At 40.9% G+C, this 26,229-nt stretch overlaps 1 protein-coding gene across 6 annotated transcripts in view; it reads right to left on the reverse strand.

The window, feature by feature from the left end:
• PDS5A (PDS5 cohesin associated factor A) overlaps positions 1–26,229 on the reverse strand; it is a 153,318-nt gene that overhangs the window by 100,476 nt on the left and 26,613 nt on the right. For 5 of the 6 annotated variants that reach the window (XM_526554.8, XM_063808735.1, XM_016951458.4 and 2 more), the window contains exons 3-5: positions 2,728–2,931; positions 1,545–1,631; positions 605–702 (exon numbers count right to left, since the gene is read on the reverse strand). In XM_526554.8, the coding sequence (XP_526554.4) occupies positions 605–702; positions 1,545–1,631; positions 2,728–2,931 (389 nt within the window). Of the gene's footprint in view, positions 1–604; positions 703–1,544; positions 1,632–2,727; positions 2,932–22,854; positions 22,876–26,229 lie in introns of those variants that run through there. The other variant, XM_054683764.2, reaches the window with a different exon arrangement.

Raw genomic sequence — 26,229 nt, forward strand, 5'->3', positions numbered from 1 at the left:
TCAGAATTTGAGCCTCCTGTCCAGCAACTGGTCCTTGGGCAAGCCACTACACTTCCTGACTCTGGATTAGTTTCCCTATTTCTATAAAGAGAAGGCCAATTTAGGCAATGTTTAAGATTTTTTTCTAGGTCTAGAATAAGAAGTTGTCAAAGTTAGTGAGCTTAAAGACTGAGCTATTACGTCTCCCAGAACTAATGGTACATACAATATGCATAATTTCTACCTCATAATTTAATACTTCATTGTATTAACGTAAGGTTTCAGACGATTTGCTTTACAACCATATGTGGTTGCCTCTATTAGATAGTAAGTCCCTTCAAAACAAGAGCACCACTTTATACTTCTCTACTGGTCCATGGCCTCCAGGACAGCCTGGGCGACTGAAGAGCCAACCAGTAAATTGATACCATAATTTAAAATTCGTAGTATAAGGTCAAAGGCAGTGTTCGGACAACAGAATTTTTACTTTCCCCTTTATGTTAAGTTTTCTAATGAAAACAATTCCTTATAATTCTGAAATATCTTAGTGTACATGTAGAGTATACAACATCTGAATACATAATCAAGAAAAAGAGACAAACAGAAATGCTTATAAATAACTTACTTGATCACTGAGAAGAGAGTTCTAAAAAGCTGAATAAAAATTTCATTGCAATCTTCCAATTCAAAGCAGATGTTATATGATTTAACCCAAGCTAAATTCTTAAATAAATAAAAATAATTATTGAATTATACATATATACAGAATAGTTATATAATAAAAAACTCAGTAAAAATTAATTTTTAGAGTTAGAAACATATTAAAGTCTATAAAGACTCAACATATAAAATTTTAAGTGTTAATCACATATTCTGACCTTGAAAAAGATATATACCTGATGGCATCAATTTTCTCAAACTGAAAAATACTCAATATTTTTAAGTTGGTAGATATATTTACATACAAAATTTAAGAAGCAGTAAAAATCTATTTTTAGAATAGAAAATAATAAAAATAAAAAGATAGAGGCCAGGCCCGGTGGCTCACGCCTGTAATCCCAGCACTTTGGGAGGCCAAGGTGGGCGGATCACCTGAGGTCAGGAGTTTGAGACCAGCCTCAACATGGAGAAACCCCGTCTCTACTAAAAATACAAAATTAGCCGCGCGTGGTGGTGTATGCCTGTAATCTCAGCTACTCGGGAGGCTGAGGCAGAAGAATTGCTTGAACCTGGGAGGCGGAGGTTGCGGTGAGCTGAGATCGCGCCATTGCACTCCAGTCTTGGCAACAAGAGTGAAACTACGTCTCAAAAAAAAAAAAAAAAAAAAGAAATAGATACAAACAAAAGATATAGTTTCAAATAATCTACAGTTTTTCCATCAGAATATACTTTATCTCTTCAGGATAGGAAGAAAAATAAAATAATATTTTCCTTATGAAATGTAAAAGACATTTTATTATAGGCTTTGAATAAAATAAAGACTCATTTTACATTACAAAGTTAACATGAAGAATTTGCTATCATGTGAAATAATGTTAATAGTTATTAAAGTTTTTTTTTTTTACCTCTAATAAATAAAAGTATCTATTAAACTGTGGACTCTTTGTATCCTCCAAACCTTTTAATTGTCTGGTAATAAACAAAAATATGTCCTGTTAAAAAAAATAAAACACATTAATTTAGACACAAATACTTTTCTTTCACAACACACTAATAGTATGTAACTTTATTATTTGTGTACAAACTACAATAAAAGAAAATTCTCCTTTAGATGAATGTCTTGGGATTGGCCTAATCCATTATTCAAAATGATTCAAAAGATCCAATCAAATAAAATTATACTCTTTAGAAGCAAAAATAAACTATAAATCTTTAGGCTTTCTCTTTCAGAGAGGACCACAGGCTCTATATCTCATTATAATTTCTTCTACTATCATGCTTTCACTTTACTCACTATCTCCACCTTGCATCAGGGCAAAAACTATCTTCATTTTAAGGAGTTGGATATGAGTATTTTCCATTACTATTACCTACAAGTAAATAGTAATTTTTAGCCAATGTTTTGAAGTTGATGTATGATTACGAAGTTGTGTGTGAAAAAAGGCAACAGACTAGTCCAATGGTTCTATGATTCATGATGATAGTCTTTCATTTCTTAATAAGCTTTCTTTAGAAATTTTAACTCACAGTAGTATCAATATAATACAAAATGATTTTAGGACTATTTTTAAAGAAAGCAGTCTACAGGATTAAAATTTGCCAAGAATGAAATTATTCAAAATACAAAATCTCCCCAAGAGATCAATGTTAAGAGTTCCACAAACACTTGAACAAAGGCAGAACAACCAAGATGAGCATATAGTTTTGCATGCTGAATAACTTATAGGGGAAAATAGTCATATGAATATGTAAATTCTGGTATGCTATTATTTTAAAAAGTATCATTAATCTGCTATTTATCCCTGGAACATAGCTATCTGGGCTTTTGTGATGAATTAGCCAGAAAATTGGATTTGAGCATACAGGGACTAGTTTTGAACTATACCTTTCTATGCTTCAAATCAAACAACCAACCAACCCAGTCATTTGTGGAAATACTAACTGAATGAATAATTTTGCAACTTACAATATATTCTTAAGATGAAGAGACTAATATGAAACCTATGTTCATAAAGGTAAAATATAAAAGTATACCTTCTGAACAGTGGTGAATGAAAAATACAATAAAATGAAAAAGGCCGTATTTACCTTAAGTTTATCATGGGAAGTATATGGAGCTTCTGGGGCATAGATACGAAAGATATCAGCCAAACAACATGCTACAAGGAGACGCACATCTTTATTGGGGTTCCTGAGGAAGAATTCAGATGCAAGATGCAAGGCTAGTGGGAGATACTGCTGTTTTTCATCTTCTGAGTCCTGATCCATATCCATAAAGGTTTTCACTACCATCTGTAAAAATGTACAAAAACACAAAATAATTAACTCCTGGAATTTAGAAATCAGTGGAGGATGTGATTTAAAAAAAAAAAAGTCATCTCCATTAGCAATCGGTGGCCACCAGACAGTTCACAGTCAACTTTTTATAAATCTTCATTTAAGAATTTCAGAAAAGATCACAAGCATGAAACGGCTAGTCTAAAAAACCCATAAACAAGTATCACCTTCTCAGGCATATTATCTGCACTAGCACCTCATTTATGAGGAACTTAAGCCTCTTATTATTCATTTTAAATCTAGCCCAGATAGTTCCTGGCCCCATATGGACAATAAAATTCATTTGATATTTGGCAACATCATTAACTATGCTTCTTTTATATTTTATTATTAAAGGCGCCTTCTTTAGGCTCCTTAAAATTGCTATTTCATTTCATGCTTTAATGAGTTTTACACTTCATAATAAAAAGTCATTTTCCACGCTGGACAACATGGCAAGACCCTGTCTCTACAAAAAATACAAAAACTAGCTGGGTGTGGTAGCGTGTGTCTGTAGTCCCAGCTGCATAGGAGGATGAGATAGGAGGGTCCCTTGAGCCCAGGAGGCGGAGGCTGCAGTGCGCCAAGATCACACCACTGCAATCCAGACTAGGCAACAGAGTGAGACACTGTCTTAAAAAAAAAAAAAAGGCATTTTAAAATTATATTAATGCAGTTGTATTTCTAATTAAAACATTTAAGTATAATTAACCTGCTGTTATTTATGGTTATAAAATTAACCAATGCACACTTTGGAATCATTATAAAATGCAAAGAATCATGAAAAAAAATAAAAGAAAAATCCGTAATTTATCAACTCCAGAAACTACCATTCACATTTTTGTGTACTTTATGCTGGCCTGTTTTCTCTGTAATTATGCAAATAACTATAATTCTTTATGTATCAAATCACAATAATTTCCTCAGATCTTAAAAATGATTCTCTAATTATAAATCACAGTTTACTTAATCTGTGTGATGGTTAATACTGAGTGTCAACTTGATTGGATTGAAGGATACAAAGAACTAATCCTGGGTGTGCCTGTGTGTGTGTTGCCAAGAGATTACATTTGAGTCAGTGGGCTGGGGAAGGCAGGTCCACCGTTAAGCTGGTGGGCACAATCTAATCAGCTTCCATCGAATATAAAGTAGGCAGAAAAACGTGAAAAGGGACGGCGGGACTAGCCTCCCAGTCTACATCTTTCTCCTGTGCTGGATGCTTCCTGCCCTCAAACATCAGACTCCAAGTTCTTCAGTTTGGGGACTCGGACTGGCTCTCCTTGCTTCTCAGCTTGCAGACAGCCTATTGTGGGGCCTTGTGAGTTAATACTTAATAAACTCATATATATATATCCCATTAATATCCTACATACATATATCTCCTATACATATCCTATTAGGGGCGTGTGTGTGTGTGTGTGTGTGTGTGTATATTCCTGTTAGTTCTGTCCCTCTAAGAGAACCCTAATACAATCTGTCGCCACAGTCAAATATTCAAGCTATATTTTTATTCTGCCAAGATTTTTTATCGTGAGTGTAAAATTTTATTATTATTATTATTTTCTGAGAAAGGGACTTGCTTTGTTGCCTAGGCTGGAGTGCACTGAAGTGATCTCAGCTCATTGCAACCTATGCCTCCCAGACTCAAGCGGTCCTCCAACCTCAGCCTCCCAAGTAGGTGGATCTACAAGCATGTGTCACTATACCTGGCTAATCAAAAAAAAAAAAAAAAATTGGGGGGACCAGGCGAGGTGGCTCATGCCTGTAATCCCAGCACTTTGGGAGGCCGAGGCGGGCAGATCACGAGGTCAGGAGATCGAGACCATCCTGGCCAACACAGTGAAACCCCGTCTCTACTAAAAATACAAAAAATTAGCCGGGCATGGTAGCACACAACTGTAATCCCAGCTACTCAGGAGGCTGAGGCAGGAGAATCTCTTGAACCCGGGAGGCAGAAGTTGCAGTGAGCCGAGACTGTGCCACTTGCACTCCAGCCTGGGCAACAGAGTGAGACTCCATCTCAAAAAAAAAACAAAAAAAAAAGTTTTGTTTTTTTTTTTTTTTTTTTTTGAGACAGGGTTTTGCCATGTTGCCCAGGCTGGTCTCGAACTCCTGGGCTCAAGCGACCTGCCTGCCTCAGCCTCCCAAAGTGTTGGGATTACAGGCATAAGCCACCATGCCTGGGCTATTGCGTATTTTTTTGACACCTATTGAGATAATCATACTTTTTCCCTAATTCTGTTAATACAGTAAATCCCAATGGCTGATTTTCTAATTTTAATTCAAGTTTGCATTCTAATTTTACTATTTTAGTCCAAGTTTGCATTGCTAAAATAAAGACAACTTGGTCATAACATTTTAAGGTATTATATTTTATTTGCTATTACATTATTTCTATTTCTTTGTAATTATATGAAAGAAACTGGCTTATAACTTCTTAAGACAACTGTATCAGGTTTTAGTACTAAATTATACTGGCTTGAAACAAAATAAGCAGTGATCCCTCTTTTTTTCTAACATAGTATATCAAAAGTGTGATAGTAAGACTGGTTTTATTTCTTCCCTAAATATTTAGGGAAGTATAACTGATAAAAGAAGGAATCATAATGGAAATGAGAAAATATTTTGAACTGAATTATAATGTAAATATGAACTACCAAAACTCATAGGATGCACTTACCACTGTACTTAAAGGAAATTTATAATCTTAAATGTGTATTTTACAAAAGAAAGAATGCAATAATCTATATTTCCATCTTGAGAAATTAGATAAATCCAAAGAAACTAGAATCAGGGTTTGTGAAACAAAAGATAGAGAAGGGCTGGACGTGGTGGCTCACACCTGTAATCCCAGCACTTTGGGAGGCCAAGTCAGGAGGATCGCTTGAGCCCAGCAGTTCAAGACAAGGGTCTGGCTCTGTCACCTAGGCTGGAGTACAGTGGCGCAATCTCAGCTCACTGCAACCTCCACCTCCCAGGCTCAAGAGTTCCTTCCACCTCAGCCCCCTGAGCAGCTGATACTACAGCACACGCCACCACACCTGGCTAGGTTTTGTACTTTTTTTTTTTTTGTAGGATGGGATTTTGCCATATGTTGCCCAGGCTAAAAAAAAATTTTTAAATTATTGCTATGTAACAAAATACCCCAAAACTCAGTGCCTTAAAACAATAACATGTATTTATCATATGTGGTTGAAGAATTGGAAAGTGGCTTAGCTAAGTCGTGTGGGCCTGGAATCTCTCAAGAGGCTGTACCTGGTCAAGGCTGCAGTTATCTGAAGGCTTGACTGGGCGTGGAGGGTGTGTTTTGAGGGTAACTCATTCTTACGGTTCTAAGTTGACACTTGCTGTTGTTGAAAGGCCTCAGTTCCACACTACATGGGCCTTTCTAGACAGCTCGAGTGAAAAGGCAGTTGGTTTTCCCCTGGTGCAAGATCCAAGAGAGCAAATCTGAAGTGGCAGTCTTTTACGACCTAACCTTGAAAAGCATACATTGTCACTTCTACCACAGCCCGTTCCGTTACTCAGGTCAGCCCCGTTCAGTGTTGCAGGGGACTATACAAGAGAGTAAATACAAGGAAATAAGGATCATTCAGAGCTATCTTGGAGGCTATGATACAATGCCTTCTCATATGTATACCTTATATAGTCTTCTTCCACAATGACTCTGGATTTGGTCAGGTGACTTTTTATTTTATTTTATTTTTTTTAAGACAGAGTCTTGCTCTGTCGCCCAGGCTAAACTGCAGTGGCATGATCTTGGCTCACTGCAATCTCTGCCTCCCAGGTTCAAGGGATTCTTCTGCCTCAGCCTCCCAAGTAGCTGGGAACTATAGGCACTCGCCACCAAGTCTGGCTAATTTTTGTATTTTTAGTAGAGACAGGATTTCACCACGTTGGCTGGGTTGGTCTTCAACTCCTGACCTCAGATGATCAACCTGCATCAGCCTCCCCAAATGCTGGGATTACAGGCATGAGCCTCCATGCCCAGTCCATGTGACTTATTTTGACCAAAGAGACATTAGCAAGCCTGATGCAAGAACAGGCCTGATAAGCATTTGTACGTTGAGATTGCAATGCCCCTATGGGAATGTACCCACCATGCTATTAGGAATCCCAGACTATTCAAAAAACAGAGGCTGTGTATACCACATAGACTACGTGGAAGAGAACTAAGGTGCCCTAATTGAGCTGCCATCTAAACTTAGCCATAAGAGTGACCCTGTAGAAGCAAAGTAGAGCTTCATAAATACACACAACGAAGGGGAGAAAACCTGTGGTGGCTGTGAAGGTCCTGATGCCATGTATGTCAAACTGGTATCTTCCGATGGTCATGAATTTATTGCAAAAAGAGAACATGCAGCGCTAAGCGCGGTGGGTCACAGCACTTTGGGAGGCTGAGGCAGGCAGATCATGAGGTCAGGAGTTCGAGACCAGCCTGACCAACATGGTGAAACCCTGTCTCTACTAAAAATACAAAAATTAGCTGGGCCTGGTGGTGCGCGCCTATAATCCCAGCTACTCAGGAGGCGGGGCAGGAGAATCGCTTGAACCTAGGAGGCAGAGGTTGCGGTGAGCTGAGATCACGCCACTGCACTCCACCCTGGGCTACAGGAGCAAGACTCCATTTCAAAAAAAAAGAGAGAACATGCACTAACATGAGGAACAATCAAAAGGCCATGCTGAAGCCAAGCACAGTGGCTCATGCTTATAATCCCAGCACTTTGGGAGGCTGAGGAGCGTGGATCACATGAGGTCAGGAGTTCGAGACCATCCTGACCAACATGGTGAAACCCTGCCTCAATCAAAAATACAAAAATTAGCCAAGCATGGCGGCAGGTGCCTGTACTCCCAGCTACTCGGGAGGATGGGGCAGGAGTATCGCTTGAATCCAGGAGGCAGAGATTGCAGTAAGCCAAGATCGTGCCATTGCACTCCAGCCTGGGTGACAAAAGCAAAACTCCGTCTCAAAACCAAAACCAAAACCAAAACCATGTTGAATGACCCAGATCAGTTTGCTGAGAATGAACTCATTGAGGGCAATTTTAGAGAGGTCTGTTCATGTGTGCTATCAAAAGTATGTATGTATTGTCAAGAATGGTGGCTTGCACTTACAATCTCAGCTACTTGGGAGGCTGAGACAAGATGACTGCTTGAGCCCAGAAGTTCTAGGCTGCAGTGAGCTATGATCATGCCAATGCACTCCAGCCTGGTGACAGAACAAAATGCTACCTCTAGAAAAATAAAATAAAAGTTAAAGCATGCATATATTTTACCTACGAGATTCACTAAACTAACAGTTCCACTGAAATTTCTGAATTCCCAATTGCACTTGATATTGCGCTAGAACCGCTGATGCAGACTTCCCAGATTGTTATTAAATTAAAATAAACTGTTTAAAAAAAAAACCAGTGACCCCAGAAGGCACCACATGGAAAAGAAGGACCACAAAGTCTATTCACAGAATTGAAAGAAACAATTATTCATTTTAAGCCACTAGATTTTGCTTTACCACACAGGAACAGAAATGAAATTCCATTCATTCTTCCCTTTTTTAAATATGTCGTTACTGTGCACATTTTTAATGTGCTGTACTGAGGCAGGAAAGATAAAAACTACATTTCCTAGATTCCCTTGCAATGGAGTTGAAGTCGTAATTCTCGTATAGCCCACCAGAGGCACTTATTCAAGATTTGGAAGGTGAAAGTTCAGAAGAGGTGGTGGTGTAGTTTCTGCTGTTGTCAGCTGGCAAGTATGGAGTGAGGTGTTGTGTGTATGTGTGTGCGGGCATGCACATACACAGCAGCTTTCTACTAACTGGCTGTTAGTATTGTGAAGATAGAGGGAAGAAGCATCCATTTTGTGCTGGTACTAATCTATTAAACTGTGTGAGGCTCTGTACCAAATTATAGCAATGGTGACTTCCTAATCACTGGATTACGGCTAAACGTGTGTCCCTACTTAAGAGCTCCAGGGTGGCTTCCTGATTTTCCCACCTTTCTGATTAGAGCACAGGATTCAGCTCTCCTTGTGGGCCAGAAGTGTTCTGGGAGTCTAGTCCTGTAAGCCTGAATTAAGGGTGCTCTTCCAGCAATTCCAAATCACTTTTTAAATATCAAGTTCCCTGTCTGCTTAAAATTACATAACTAAAGCTTGACTGGTGTTTGAAACATGACTCTGATTTTCTCTCAGATCCTTAAACATGTCAGAATCCCCTGTGCCATTCAGGCCTTTTTAAATGCTATTGGCTCTTTGTAGACTAATCTCTTCTTACCTCATCTAATTTATCAAACACTTATGAGAATTAAACAATTTCTTGGTAAGTCTGTGTGAATTTTTTCCTGTGGATTGTGTTTTAATACCCTCTGGCTATTTATCTATTGTGGTCTTAGTATTTCTTTTTCTTTTTCTTTTTTTTTTTAAGAAATGAGCAGGAAAAAATCAAACTAAGTTTTTTGCCCACAGCTAGGTTTTTATAATATTGATAAAAAAGAAACACTAACACCAATACTATTAATAATGATTAACATTTACTGAATATTTACCACATTCCAGCACTCTATAAATATTTTTTTGAGACAAATTAACTCAAAATTAAGCATCTTTTCACGTATTTGCCACCTACTCTACGTTTTCTTGGTGACGTGCCTCTCCAAATCTCTTTTCTTTTTTCCTTATGTGTTTTCAGCTGTCATATATTCTGGGTACCAATCCTTTATCAGATACGTATATTGCAAATATTTTCTCCCAGTCTGAGGCTTGTCTTTAACAGCATAGAAAAATTTAATTGATGAAGGATTTAACGTAATCTAACTTTATCAATTATTTTCTTTTATGGTTTGTGCTTTGTGTGTCCTACCTAAGAAATCATTACCTAACCAAAAGTTGTAAAGATTTTCTCCGCTGTGGTATTGATTGATTGATTGATTGATTGACTGATTGGGACGGAGTCTCACTCTGTTGCCTAGGCTGGAGTGCAGTGGCACAATCTCGGCTCAATGCAACCTCCTGCCTCAGCCTCCCAAGTAGCTGGGATTACAGGCGTGCACCACCACACCCAGCTACTTCCAGTAGAGATGGGGTTTCGCCATGTTGGCCAGGCTGGTCTCAAACTCCTGGCCTCAAGTGATCTGCCCGCCTTGGCCTCCCAAAGCGCTGGGATTATAGGCGTGAGCCACCGCGCCTGGCCTTCCGATGTGTTCTTGGAAAAGTTTTATAGTTTTAGGTTTTTATATGTATGTCTATATTCATTCTGAGTTAATTTCTGTATGTACTGAAAGCTTTTGGGTCGAGGTGTTCAAGCCTCATTTCTAAAAAAGACTATTCTTTCTCTTTTTCTACAGGATTGTTTTGGCATCTTTGTTGAAAAAAACTGCTATACCATGTAGGCCTATTTCTGGACTCTGTTGTGTTCCTATTTTCTGTGCCCTTTTACCAATACCACATAGCTTTGATTACTGTAGCTTTATAAAAAAGTTTTGAAATCAGGTAGTATGTGAATCATCCAACTCAACATAAAAATGAGGAAAAGATCTGAACAGACTTAACAAGAGAAACATACACTGGAGGTAGATATATAAAATGGTACAACCACTTCAGATAACTGTATGGCAGTTCTTCATAAAATTTAAAGATGCATTTAACATTTAAGCCAAAAATTCCATTCTTAAGAATTTACTGAAAACATTTCACACAAATACAAGTAAGTGTTCCTAACAGCTTTATTCAGCATATCACAAAACTGAAAATAACCAACTGTCCTTCGAAAGGTAAATGGATAAATCCATTGTGGTATACCCATACAAAAGACTTCTAATTCGCGATAAAAGGAACCTGACAGAAGCAAGGCGCAAATGGGGAGCAGAGAGGACTAAAAAGCAAAAGGAGGAAACTTATGAGGGTGATAAGTTCACTTTAATTGAAGTGATGGTTTCAATGCTGTGTATGTATGTCAAAACTTGTCAGGTTGTTATTCCCCGACAGCAATTCTCTGACACCAAATAGGTGTCCTACATTTCAATTCAGTTCTGACACTACCCACCTTAGCGCAGAACCCCACAGGCAAAGTTCTTCCCAAGACTGCCTCCACTTCCGATGCCAGCCCCAATTCTCAGGGACAACTTCCATTTCTGACAGACCAGCTATAAATCTCAGGTTTCCTATAGCCTCCTCAGGTTTAAAAATTTGCTAGAATAACTCACAGAACTCAATGAAAGCACTATATTTATTATTTATTATTTATCTATTTGAAACAGTTTCGCTGTCACCCAGGCTGGAGTGCAGTGGCACAACCGTGGCTCATTACAACCTCCACCTCCTGGGTTCAAGTGATTCTCATGCCTCAGCCTGCCCTAATAGCTGGGTGCATACCACCACATCTGGCTAATTTTTTTTATTTTTAGTAGAGACGGGGTTACATCATGTTGGCCAGGCTGGTCTCAAACTCCTGCCCTCAGGTGATCTTCCCACCTTGGCCTCCCAAAGTGCTGGTTCACACATTACAGGTGTGAACCACTGCACCTGGCCTGAAAGCACTATGTTTACTGTCACAGTTTTATTATAAAGGAAATACTTGGAAGCCTAAACAAGATTGAGCCTGCTCGATCTTGGATGGTAGATCACTGGGGAATACCAGGTGCTGTGAGCTAGAAGGAAAAAGAAAGAAACAGAAAATAACAAGGTGGAAGAAAAGTATGTAACTCAAGAACAGTCAAACTGAAGAGACACATCAGCCAAAGTCTTGGGGGTGAAGAGGGGTGTGTGGATGGGATGGGGACACAGAGCTTTGTATACTCTTCTCACGGAATCTGGACATGTAATCCTCCTAGCATATCACTGTGTTCACCAACCACTAACCTCCCCTGAGCTTTAGTGTTCACAGGATTCACTGGGCTTTATGACGTAGGCATGAATGATAAAATCAAGACTGAACTCAATCTCCAGCCTCCCTCTCCTCCTGGGAGAAAGTTTCAATCCTCTAATTTAAGTGACCAGCCCCATCCTGAAGCTATCTAGTGGCACTGCCAGGAGCTGCCTCATTAGCGTAACAAAGACACTCTCACTTGGGAAATTCCAAGGGTTTTTGAGGCTCTGTGCCAAGAATCAGAACAAAGATCAGATCGATTATTATATGTCATATAATTTAAATATGTCCAAATTATTGTTCAGTAATTCAATTACACCTCAATACAGCTATTAAAATTTTTTTTAAATTTTATTTTTTGAGAAAGGTTCTCACTTTGTCGCCCAGGCTGGACTGCAGTGGTGTGATCAGGGATTACAACAGCCTCAACCTCCCTGGCTCAAGTGATCCTCCTGCCTCAGTCTCCTGAGTAGCTGGGACCACAGATGAATGCCACCATGTGCAACTAATTTTTATTTATTATTATTGGTAGAGATGGGGTCTTGTTATGTTGCCTAGGCTGGTCTCCAACTCTTGGCCTCAGGTGATCCTCCTGCCTTGACTTCCCAAAGTGGTGTAAGCCACTGTGTCCAGCCAAATGAACTTTTTGTAAGTCCAACATAGCAAATGAGAACCTCACTCACTTTTTAATTGAAATGTAAATTGGTACAACCACTTTGGTGCTTTCAGTTAAGTAGAAGACATACATGCCCAATGATTCAACAATTTCACCTCTGGTGGTGCCCTAAAGCAGCTAGAGTATGTATACAAGGATGATTGGAGTGTTAAGTTTAGCCTAAAGCTGCTTCCTTGCATAAATTCAGCCTAAAGGATTCTCCATACATAGTGAGCTGTACCTAACCAGATTGTAAAAAGACTGTAACCTACTCTCCTACCAATCACACAGAATTGTGGCCAATCACAGGTGGCTGACTGTTCAAACCGTGATCAAATAAGGCAAACACTGAGCTGTAACCAATTCACCTATTTCTGTACCTCACTTTCGTTTTCTGTATATCACTTTCCTTTTTCTGTCCATAAATGTTATCTGACCACTTGGCAGCTCTGCAACTGTTCTGAACCTACTCAAGTTTGGAGGGGGCTGTCCAGTTTGTGAATCATTCTTTGCTCAATTAAAGTCTGTTAAATTTAATGTGTCTGGGCCGGGCACAGTGGCTCACACCTGTAATCCCAGCACTTTGGGAGGCCGAGGTGGGTGGATCACCGAGGTCAGGAGTTGGAGACCAGCCTGGCCAACATGGTGAAAACCCATCTCTACTAAAAATACAAAAATCAGCCAGGCGTGGTGGCAGGTGCCTGTAATCCCAGCTACTCGGGAGGCTGAGGCAGGAGAATCACTTGAACCGGGAGGCGGAGGTTGTAGTGAGCCGAGATCGTGCCACTGCACTCCAGCCGGGGTGACAGAGCAAGACTCTGTCTCAAAAAATACATACATATATATATATATATATATGTCTGAAGTTTTTATTTTAACAACAGCAATGTGGTTTGTAAAAGCCAAAAAACTACAAGTGAAAAATGTCAATAGAAGACTGATTAAACTGTATAATGAAATACTATATAGTTAGGCCAGGCGCAGTAGCTCATGCCTGTAATCCCAGCACTTTGGGAGGCTGAGGCCGATGGATCACAAGGTCAGGAGATGAAGACCATCCTGGCCAACATGGTGAAACCCCATCTCTACTAAAAATACAAAAATTAGCTGGGCGTGGTGGCGCATGCCTGGAATTCCAGCTACTCAGGAGGCTGAGGCAGAAGAATCGCTTGAACCAGGGAGTCCGAGGTTGCAGTGAGCCAAGATCACACCACCACACTCCAGCCTGGCGACAGAGCAAGACTCCATCTAAAAAAAAAAGCAATAATACAAAACTCAAACATAACACTGAAGACACAGTAACACAAGGAACCATATAGTATGATTCTAGCCATATAAAATTGAAAAAGTAAAACTAGAAAAAAGCCAGTCATGTTGGCCAATACCTGTAGTCCCAGCTACTTGGGAGGCTGAGGCAAGAGGATGGCTTGAGCCTAGATCAAGGCTATGGCTGAGCTATAGTTGTACATTGTACGGTGGCTCATGCCCGTAATCACACTTTGGGAGGGAGAGGCAGGAAAATCGCTTGAGCCCAAGTGTTGGAGACCAACCTGGGCAACATAACAAGACCTCATCTCTACCAATAATAATAAATAAAAATTAGCTGTGCATGGAGACATGCGCCTGTAGTCCCAGCTACTCAGGAGAATGAGATGGGAGGATCGCTTGAACCTAGGAGGGTGAGGCTGCAATGACCTCTGATCACACCACTGCAGTCCAGCCTGGGCGACAGAGTGAGACCCTTTCTCAAAACCTAAAATGAAAAAAAAAAAATTTTTTTAAATAGCTTTATTGGGGCTGGGCAAAGTGGCTCACGCCTTAATTCCAGCACTATGGGAGGCCAAGGTGGGTAGATCACTTGAGGTCAGGAGCTGGAGACCAGCCTGGCCAACATGCTGAAACCCCTTCTCTACTAAAAATACAACAATTAGTCAGGCATGGTGGCACACGCCTGTAGAAATCCCAGGTACTTGGGTCACTGAAGCAGGAGAATCACTTGAACCCAGGAGGCGGAGGCTGCAGTGAGCTGAAATTGCACCACTGCACTCCAGCCTGGACAAAAGAGCAAGACTTCGTTTCCAAAAAAACAAAAACAAACAAACAAAAAAACAGCTTTATTAAGGTATAGCTGAACTACTGTACAATACTTTGGATATATTTAAATTGAGCTATGGTTGTACCAGTGTACACTGGCCTGGGCAACAGAGACTCTGTCTAAATAAAGTAAAAAATAAATAAAACTAGAAAAATATGAAACTGGCCAGGAGCAGAGTCTCACACCTGCAATCCCAGCACTTTGGGAGGCCGAGGCAGGAGAATCACTTGAAGTCAGGAGTTTAAGATGAGCCTGGCTAACATGGCAAAACCCCATCTCTACTAAAAATACAAAATTTAGGCGGGCGTGGTGGCAGGTGCCTGTAATCTCAGCTACTTGGGAGGCTAAATGAGATAATCACTTGCCACTGCACTCCAGCCTGGATGACAGAGCGAGACCCTGTCTGGAAGAAAAAAGAAAAGAAAAAAGAAAAAAAGAACCTATTATTTTTAAGAGATATGTAGTGAAAATATAAGAAAACCAAGGAGACTGCATTAACATGGTAATGGAGGAATTACGTATGAAGGAAGAAGCTTATGATTGAGGGGAACACACAACTTCTGGGGGTGCTGATGATATTCTATTTTTTTATACGTATATTCACTTTGTGGTTACTTATTAAACTGCATTTGTTTTATGCACCTTTTATGTTACATTTCAGATATATAAGAATCTAAAGATATATAAGAATTTTAGATACATAAGAATCTCAGGTTCTCTTTAAAGCAGTTAATCTAACCACCTTTTAGATAATGTAGGGGCTTCAGAAATGTGAATTCCTTCACATAAAAATAAAGAAGAGACGAGGAGGAACAGGAGAGAAAGAGAGGAAGAAACAGACCTACAGATTTTTATTTTAATTTTTTGGAGACAGGGTCTTGCTTTGTCACCCAGGCTGGAGCGCAGAGGCGCTCACTGCAGCCTCCACCTCCAGGGCTCAAATGATCCTCCCACTTCAGCCTCCTGAGAAGCTGAGTCTACAGGCATGTGCCACTATGCCTGGCTAAATTTTGGAGTCTTGTTGTTTGTTTTTATTTTTGCAGAGACAGGATTTCATCATGTTGCCCAGGCTGACTCAAACTTCTAGGCTCAAGCAATCCACCCATCTTGGCCTCCCAAAGTCCTGGAATTACAGGCATGAGCCACTATGCTCAGCCTAGAGATATTAACTGAAGAAAACATAATGGGTTAATGGTAGGTCTAGAACTGAAAACTAAAACCCAGGTTTCAGGATTGCCAATCTAATACTTGCAAGGACACCATTTTAACTCATATGCTGTAAAAGCACTTTCCCTTTGTAGTTTTACTTTTCTCCAATTTTTCTTACATTTTACTTGCTTATTCTGTCTTTCCTGCACTAGACTTTTAAGTTCTGTGAAGGCAATAGATTTAAAATTTATTTGTGTAGTCCTAGAGTCCACAAAAAATGTGCCTCATACAGAGTAAGTACTCAGTATTTCTTGAATCAATGAAACTATTATCCCAGAAAACTTTACATGTATACCAATCTTTGAGCAACAAAAATCAACCTGTCAGGTGTAAAGACAAAGTGAGTTCTGAATTAAACAGGCCATCTAACTTTTATATTAAAATGGCAGTTTACTCACTGAGTATATACATGGACTGCTGGCTAAGATTGAGAATGAACAACCTATTTGCCAATATGTGCTTCTTTGCAGCTTCCTTTCCTATTTTGTACTATTATTTGTAACTCAGCCCTTTTATTTATTTAATACGCATTCAAGGTGAAAACTACAGCAGGTGGTGCAGGAGCACAGTTAATGCATAAAGCCATTAGAATTGAAAGTCCACCTAATACACACAAACTAACTTTGGAGTTTAGCACATTAGAGCAACTTCTGGGCCTAAAGCTCAAGTTGAAGTGGCTTACTGACCAAGTTGATCACATCATTATTATGCCTTTTCATTGCACCTAGATTGTAAATTCCTTTTAAGAAAACCTCACAGGCAGGAGTGGTGGCTCATTCTGTAATCCCAGCACTTTGGGAGGCTGAAGAGGGAGGAGCCCTTGAGGCCAAGAGTTCAAGTTCAAGGCTGCAGTGAACTATGACTGCACAACTGCTGCTCCATCCTGAACCACAGAGCAAGACCCCATCTCAGCAACAACAAAAAAAGTGAGCTAGTTTCATACTGAATAAAGTTGGTAACATTTAGATTCCATTGCCAAAATGCTTAGTTTAGGCCCTTATTGCATCATACCCAACTTCAGTCTCTTTAGATTTTAAAACCAAACACAATGCTCCTAAATTAATGTTATCCCAACTCAAACAGTGATTTCCTATGGCCGCATTACTTATGACATTTTAAACATCATAATCAATTTTATAATTTTGTTTGCCTTTTCCACGTCTATACTTATACATATGTATATGTTTATATATAATTATAAAACATTATGTAATGTCAACCCTCCGCTCTAGTCAAACTGGGTTAATTCATTATCTTCCAAAAATATCTTGAGCCTCTTTACAGCTTTACACAGAAAAAAGAAAGCTCACAGAGTTAGACACTTTTTTAAATATGTGAATATGTCCTAGAATTGCTTCTGCTCCTCAATACATACCTACCCTACCCAAACATACACTCTTACTAAATTCTTACCCATCCTTAATGTTTTTGCCCAAATTCCATTTTTTCTTGAGACAGGGTCTCACTCAGTCACGTAGGCTAGAGTGCAGTGGCATAATCACAGGTCACTACAGCCTTAAGCTCTCAGCCTCCCGAGAAGCTTGGACTAAAGTCATGCACCACCACACTCACCTAATTTTCGTATCTTTTGTAAAGACCGGTTTTGCCATGTTATCCAGACTAGTCCTGGACTCCTGGGCTCAAGCGATCCACCTGCCGAGGCCTCCCAATGTGCTAGGACTACAGGTATGAGTTACTACACCCAGTCAACTTCCTCTTCTGAAGGGATCATTGACTCCTTCGTATTGGAAACACTGTACCAATTATGAAGCAATTATTTTACAGCATCTAATGCTGTGGTCATTAGCATAAAAATCATGTCTTCTCAAGAAGACACTAATCCCAGCACTTTGGGAGGCTTAAGTGGGAGGATCGTTTGATGCCTGGAGTTCAAGGCTGCAGTGAACTCCTAAAGGATCTCCTGAAGGATGGGGGCTGTGTTTTACATATTGCACATCTGCCCTACACACTAAGACATATGTACAAGGTATTTTCTGAAGGAATGAAATGCATTAGTATATTTTTTACATATTCTAGATTTCAGTAATTGACCAAGTCTGAGAACAGAAATGCCTCCAAAATTTGCATTTGGCAAAAACTATGCAAATACACACACACACACACACACACACACATATACATATATCTCACAATACTAAGTACTATTAATAAAGCAACAAAGACAACAAAGCATCAAAATATTTCTTTCAATTTCATTCAATTTCAACAAATTATTCTTTGGGAAAAATTCAATGACCTGTTTTTCTAATACACCAGCATAGACTACTTGATATATAATTTATTACTAATATATTTAGTCAAGGTTAGCATTACTTAATAAGACAAGGTTATTATTTCATACCTAAATTGTGTGGTGCAGAAAAATTAGATGCCACACATTTTACTAGCTTCTTCCTGAACTCCAAACCCAATTCTATTTTAAAGATCCATTCTGGCCAGGTGCAGTGACTCACACCTGTAATCCCAGCACTTTGGGAGGTCAGGGCAGGCGGATCACTTGAGGTCAGGAGTTCGAGACCAGCCTGGCCAACATGGTGAAACCCCGTTTCTACAAAAAAAAAAAAAAAATACAAAAAATACAAAAATTAGCCAGATGTGGTGGTGCGCACTTGTAATCCCAGCAACTCGGGGGGCTGAGGCATAAGAATTGCTTGAACCTGGGAGGTGGCGGTTGCAGTGAGCCGAGATCGTATCACTGCACTCCAGCCTGGGCAACAAAGCGAACCGTATCAAAAACAAAACACAAACAACAACAACAACAAAAAGATCCATTCTACCAGACCTAAACCATTTAACAAGCACATACTACAAAATACACTATTAGTCGGCCGGGTGCGGTGGCTCATGCCTGTAATCTCAGCACTTCAGGAGGCCGAGGCAGGTGGATCACGAGGTCAGGAGATTGAGACCATCCTGGCTAACACGGTGAAACCCCATCTCTACTAAAAAAACAAAAAAATTAGTGGGGCGTGGTGGCGGGCACCTGTAGTCCCAGCCACTCAGGAGGCTGAGGCAAGAGAATGGCGTGAACCCAGGAAGACGGAGCTTGCAGTGAGCCGAGATCACACCACTGCAGTCCAGCCTGGGAAACAGAGTGAGATTCCGTCTCCAAAAAAAAAAAAAAAAAAAACACTATTAATCATTATGGAAGGTTTCTAATGTAGTTAAAAAATGGTTTACTCCATTTATTTCCGCCTTCAAGATAACCCACAAACACGATTCTTAAAAATTACCTGGATACTGACTGTAACAGAACAATCATAATAGAAGTTATTTTTAGCCTCAAAGGGAATTCATAAGGTCCTAAAACATTATGAGTAGCCTTAAAGGCTGAGAGTGTGGCGGGGCACAGTGGCTCACACCTGTAATCCCAGCACTCCGGGAGGCCGAGGTGGGCGGATACCTGAGGTCAGGAGTTTCAGACCAGCCTGACCAACATGGAGAAAGCCCGTCTCTACTAAAAATACAAAAACTTAGCCAGGCTTGGTGGTGCATCCCTGTAATCCCAGCTACTCGGGAGGCTAAGGTAGGAGAATCGCTTGAACCCGAGAGGCAGAGGTTGCAGTGAGCCAAGATCGCACCACTGCACTCCAGCCCGGGCAACAACGGCGAAACTCCATCTCAAAAAAAAAAAAAAAAAAAAAAAAAGCTGAGAGTTTGATACATGCATGGCGGGTTCAAAGGCTTTGAGACTTGGTTTTAACATAACCTCAGATGCTCTCTAATCTTTGGGTATTTGTAAGATGGAAGAATAAAACGAGTGAAGACGATATGGTACAAACAAATCATTCTATATTTTGACCCTCACATAATAAATCCTCTATTCTTTTTTTCTTTACAGCTCAAACTGTTTCCATTTTATTTTCTTTACAAATTCTTAATTCTTAAAGCCTATTTGTTTATAGGAACCACTTGCAATAGTACTAATAGCTGCTAACATGTATTGTGTTCCTGCTATGCGTCAGGTACATTTCAAATAATCTGAATACACTATTAACTTATGTAATACAATGATATCTATGAGAAGCATTATTATTAATGCCCCCGTTTAACAGATGAGGAAACAGGCCAAATAAGTTGTCCAAGGGCATAAAAATCTAAATGCAGGCAGCCGGGTGCAGTGGCTCACACCTGTAATCCCAGCACTTTGGAAGGCCAAGGTGGGCGGATCATGAGGTCAGGAGATCGAGACCATCCTGGCTAACACAGTGAAACCCCGTCTCTACTAAAAATACAAAAAATTAGCCAGGCGTGGTGGCAGGCGCCTGTAGTTCCAGCTACTCGGGAGGCTGAGGCAGGAGAATGGCATGAACCCGGGAAGTGGAGCTTGCAGTGAGCAGAGATCACGCCATTGCACTCCAGCCTGGGCGACAGAGCGACACTCTGCCTCAAAAAAAAAAAAAAAAAAAATTAAATGCAGGCAATGTAGCTAGTCACTCACTGCTTAGTACTCTTACCTATATGTTACATATAGTATAGTAGGAGGAATGCTTCCCCAAATGACTACTGAAATACACACATTATACTATAAAAACTGTACTGTATTAGTTGTAACTACTAAGTGATTATGTTCCCAGGCAAACTCAAAAAGCCCACTTTGTCACAATTTAGTTAGATGAAAACTACAGTAGAAAATTTAGATGGGAGCATCTAGCAACTTAATAGATCTCTTAATCCATTAACTGAATGTCAAGTACTCTGGCTTTCCTTTTCCTTCATAAAGGTAAATCATTTGCCTTATGCTTAAAATGATCAAACATTATGTAAGGTGTTTTTGCTCAAAAATAAAATAAAACACAGCAGTTTTTCTAAGGTTAAACAGATTAAGAGTTGAAAGAAAAAAAAAGCAGGACAGGCGCAGTGGCTCACGCCTGTAATCCTAGCACTTTGGGAGGCCGTGGAGGGGGGATCACTTGAGGTCAGGAGTTCGAGACCAGCCTGGCCAACAAGGCGAAACCTCGTCTCTACTAAAAACACAAAAATTAGCTGGGCATGGTGGCAGGTGTCTGTAATCCCATATACTTGGGAGGTTGAGGCAGGAGAATCGCTTGAACCCAGGAGGCAGAGGTTACAGTGAGCTGAGATCGCATCACTGCACTCAAGCCTGGGTGATGGAGTGAGACTTCATCTCAATAAAAAAAAAAAAAAGAAAGAAAAAAAAAGGAAAGGAAAAGAGATTCAAGCAGACAAGCGTACATATGTGGGAAAAAGGCAGATGGAATTAATTATGGCAAGAGCGGTAAGAGTTTAGAGGAAAATCAACAGTAAGTATAGGGAAATTCCCCTACAGGCACGATGAGAAACGGGTGGTGGGAAAAAGCAGACAGTGGCAGAGAAGCAGAAGTGGGCACCGCCTTCCTATATCAGTTGCCAAAAATATTACCACCCAGAAGAACTTGATGGCAGCTAGAGAAAGGGAAACAAAAAGCTGGTTCTTTGAAAACATCAACAAAACTGACGACTTTTCAGCTAGACTGACCAAGAAAAAAAGACTAAATTACTAGATTCAGAATGAAAATAGACATGTTACTAATTACCTTACAGAAATAAAACCCATCGGCCGGGCGTGGTGGCTCATGCCTGTAATCCCAGAACTTTGGGAGGCCAAGACAGGCGGATCACTTGAGGTCAGGAGTTCGAGACCAGCCTGGGCAATATGGTGAAACCCTGTCTCTACTAAAAATACAAAAAATCAGTCAGGCGTGGTGGCGGGCACCTGTAATTCTAGCTACTTGGGAGGCTGAGGCAGGAGAATCGCTTCAACCCAGGAGGTGTGGATTGCAGTGAGCCAAGATTGCACCACTGCACTCCAGCCTGGGCGTTGCAGCAAGACTTGTGTCTTGGGAAAAAAGAGAAATAAATAAAACTGATCATAAACGACTACTATAGGCTGGAAGTGGTGGCTCACATCTGTAAAACCAGCACTGTGAGGGGATGAGGTGAGGGGAATTACTTCAGGCCCATGAGTTCGAGATCAGCCTGGGCAACACAGGAAGACCCTATCTCTATTGAGAAAAAAAAATTAATTAAAATATGTTTTTAAAAAATCCTATTTCTATACACTTGGAATGAATAATCTGACAAAGAAATTAAACAAACATGACCAGGCATGGTGGTTCACGCCTGTAATCCCAGCAATTTGGGAGGGTGATGCTAGCGGACCACTTGAGGTCAAGAGCTCAAGACCAGCCTAGCTAACATTGTGAAACCCCATCTCTACTAAAAATACAAAAAATTAGCCTGGCATGGTGGCATGTGCCTGTACTCCCAGCTACTCAGGAGACTGAGGCAGATAACTTGAACCGGGAGGCGGAGGCTGCAGTGAGCCAAGATCATGCCACTGCACTCCAGTCTGGGTGAGAGAGAGACTGTCTGAAAGGGGGGGAAAAAAAGAGAGAGGAAACATGAAATAAACATGAGGGAGTAAACCTGCTTTCTAACAGTAGTGTCCAATCCTTTGGCTTCCCTGGGCCACATTGGAAGAAGAATTGTCTTGGACCACACATAAAGTACACTAACACTAAGGATAGCTAATAACCTTAAAACAAACAAAAAAAATTGCACAATAGTCTCATAATGTTTTAAGAAAGTTTATGAATGTGTGTTGGGCCACATTCAAAGCCGTCCTGGGTCACATGTGACCCACGGGCTGTGAGTTGGACCAAGCTTGTTTATAAGAACCCACTTTTTGGGTAACTAATCCAGTCCCAGAAGAGTGAGAACTCACTCTCACAAGATGGCATTATCTATTCATGAGGGATTGGCCCCATGATGGAACACCTCCCAGTAGGCCCCAATTCCCAACACTGCTACAATGAGAACCAAACTTCAACATAAGTTTTGGTGAGGACAAACCTTATCCAAATAATGGCAATGTCCACACAAAAATTTGCACATAAGCCAGGAATGGTGGCTCACTCCCATGATCTTAGCAATTTGGAAAGACAAGGAGGGAGGATGCCTTGAGACAAGGAATGCAAGACTAGCCTGGGCAACAATTGCAAGACCCCATTTCTACTAAAGATTTAAAAATTAGCTGGGTATGGTAGCACGTACCAGTAGTCTCAGCTACTTGAAAGACTGAGGCAGCAGGATTCCTTAAGCTCAGGAGGTAGGCAACACAGCAAGATATCCCGTCTCAAAAAAAAAAAAAAAAAAAAAAGAAAGAAAGAAAAAGAAAAGAGAAATTTGCACAAGAATGTTTACAGCAGCATTATTCACAATAGCCAAAAGGTGAATCAAACCTTTTTTTTTTTTTTTTTTTTTGAGATGGAGTCTTGCTCTGTCGCCCAGGCTGGAGTGCAATGGTGCGACCTCGGCTCACTGCATTACTGCAACCTCCGCCTCCCGGGTTCAAGCAATTCTCTGCCTCAGCCTCCCGAGTAGCTGGGTTTATAGGCGCCTACCACCAGGCCCTGCTAATTTTTGTATTTTTAGTAGAGATGGGGTTTTACCATCTTGGCCAGGCTGGTCTTGAACTCCTGACCTCATGATCCACCTGCCTCGGCCTCCCAAAGTGCTGGGATTACACGTGTGAGCTACCACACCTGGCTTTTTTTTTTTTTTTTTTTAAAGACCGAGTCTCACTCTGCTGCCCAGGCTGGAGTGCAGTGGTGCCATCTCAGCTCACTGCAACCTCTGCCTCCTGGCTTCAAGCAATTTTCCTGCCTCAGCCTCCTGAGTAGCTGGGATTAAAGGCATGTGCCACCATGCCCGGATAATTTTTCTATTTTTAGTTGAGATGGCATTTCACCATGTTGGCCAGGCTGGTCTTGAATTCTTGACCTCAGATTATCTGCCCACCTTGGCCTCCCAAAGTGCTGGAATTAGAGGTGTGAGCCACTGAGCCCAGCCCAACCACATTTATTATCAACTAACAAATGGATAAACAAAATTTGGTACACCTATACACTAAAGTATTATCTGGCCATAAAAAGTATAATGAAAGCCAGGCATGGTGGCTCACACCTGTAATCACAGTACTTTGGGAGACCAAGGCCAGAGATCACCTGAGCACAGGATTTTGAGACTGGGCAACATGGTGAAACCCTGTCTCTACAAAAAACACCAAAAAAAAAAAAGATAGCCAGGTGTGGTGGCACATGTCCATAGTCCCAGCTACTCAGGAAGATTGCTTGAATGCGGGAGGTCGAGGCTTCAGTGAACCCAGACGGAGCCACTACATTTTAGCGTGGATGAAAGAGCAAGAATCTATCTCAAAAAAAAAAAAGAACTGATGGTATGACTGGGCGAAATGTTATGCTAACTGAAATATGCCAGCCACAACAGACCACTTGCTTATGATTCCATTTATATGAAATGTCCAGATCAGGGAAATGTACATAGACAAAAAGTAGATTCCTTAGGACTGTGATTCCTTAGGACTGTGGGGAGGAATATGAGGGTAATAGCTAATGGACACAGGGACTTCATTTTGAGATGATAACTGTTCTAAAACTGACTATGAGCTGGTCAAAGTGGCTCACACGATCCCAGCCCTTTGGGGTTCTGAGGCAGGTGGATGGATCATTTGAACCCAGGAGTTCAAGACCGGACTGGGCAACAGGTGAAACCCCATCTCTAAAAAAAAAAGTTTTAACAATTAGCTTGGCATGGTGGCGCACACCCGGCTACGCAGGAGGCTGGGGTGGCACAATCACTGAACTTGCAGGGGCCAGGGCTGCAGTGCATTGCACCACTGCACTCCAGCCAGGGCGACAGAATAAGACTCTGTCTCAGAAAAAAAAAAAAAAAAAGAAAAACACCACAAAAAACCTGACTGTGGCAATCACTGCAAGCATTTGTGATGATACTAAAAACAACCATACATTTTATTTTATTTTTGAGACAGAGTTTGCTCTTGTTGCCCAGGATGGAGTGTAATGGCATGATCTCAGCTCACCACAACCTCCACCTCCCGAGTTTAAGTGATTCTCCTGCCTCAGCCTCCAGAGTAGCTGGGATTACAGGCATGCGCCATCACGCTTGGCTTATTTTGTATGTTTTTAGTAGAGATGGGGTTTCTCCATGTTGGTCAGGCTGGTCTCAAACTCCCAAGTGATCCGCCCACCTCAGCCTCCCAAAGTGGCGGGATTACAGGTGTGAGCCACCGCACCCAGCCAATTGTACGTTTTAAATGGGTAAACTCTATGGTATGAGAATTATATCTCAACAAAGCTGTTTTTAAAAAAGAAAATTTAGGCCGGGCACGGTGGGTCTCACCTATAATCCCAGCTACTTAGAAGGCTGAGGCAGGAGAATCACTTGAACCCAGGAGGTGGAGACTGCAGTGAGCCGAGATCGTGCCACTGTATACTTCAGCCTGGGTGACAGAGCAAGACTCTGTCTCAAAAAAACAAGTTAGAAATTATTAAGATGGCCAGGCACGGTGGCTCCCGCCTGTAATCTTAACACTTTGGAGGCCGAGGCAGGTGGATGAGGTCAGGAATTCAAAACCAGCCTGGGCAACATGGTGAAACCCCATCTCTACTAAAATAAATAAAATAGAATTTTGTTTGTTTTTGAGATGGAGTCTTGCTCTGTCGCCCAGACTGGAGTGCAGTGGCACCATCTCAGCTCACTGCAACCTCTACCAGGTCATGGGTTCAAAAGATTCTCCTGCCTCAGCCTCCCAAGTAGCTGGGACTACAGGTCTACGCTACCACACCAGGCTAACTTTTGTATTTTTAGTAGAGACAGGGTTTCGCCATGTTGGCCAGGCTGGTCTCCAACCCCTAACCTCAGGTAATCCACCAGCCTCAGCCTCTCAAAGTGCTGGTACTACTACAGGTGGGAGCCACTATGCCCACCCTGAATTTTTTTTTGGTTTTAATTTTTAAAATAGATAGAGTCTCCCCTCTATGGACCAGGCTGGAATACAGTGGCACAATCATAGCTCACTGCAGCCTTGACCTCCTGGGCTCAAGCAATCCTCACATCATCCTCCCAAGTAGCTGGGACTACAGGAATGCATCACCATACTCAGCTTTTTTTTGTACAGCCAGGGCTTCACTATGTTGCCCAGGCTGGTCTCAAATTCCTGGGATCATGTGACCCTCATGCCTCAATCTCCCAAAGTGCTAGGATTACAGAAATAAACCACTCCGTCTGGCCTCTGTTCTGCCTCTTAATGGATATGTAATCTGAATTACTTAGTCTTTCTGTGACTACATAATGAGGACAGCAATATAATCTTGTAAGATTTGATATTTAGAGATGATAATTGCCAGATCTACTGTCTGGCATACATGGGGGCTGTGATAAATTAAATAACCATGTTTTATGAATTCTAAGGCTCAGATCTCTGAAATTGTGATGTGTCTCAAAATCAGCAGTTTTCCAATTAGAGACAGCCAGAAGCAATTGTAAGGAAACTACTGTTACTTGCACTTACACAAATTTCACTTTGAAAATCTTGTGCTGATAACAACT

This window comes from Pan troglodytes, chromosome 3 (genome assembly GCF_028858775.2).
Source record: "Pan troglodytes isolate AG18354 chromosome 3, NHGRI_mPanTro3-v2.0_pri, whole genome shotgun sequence".
Taxonomy (NCBI): Eukaryota; Metazoa; Chordata; class Mammalia; order Primates; family Hominidae; genus Pan; species Pan troglodytes.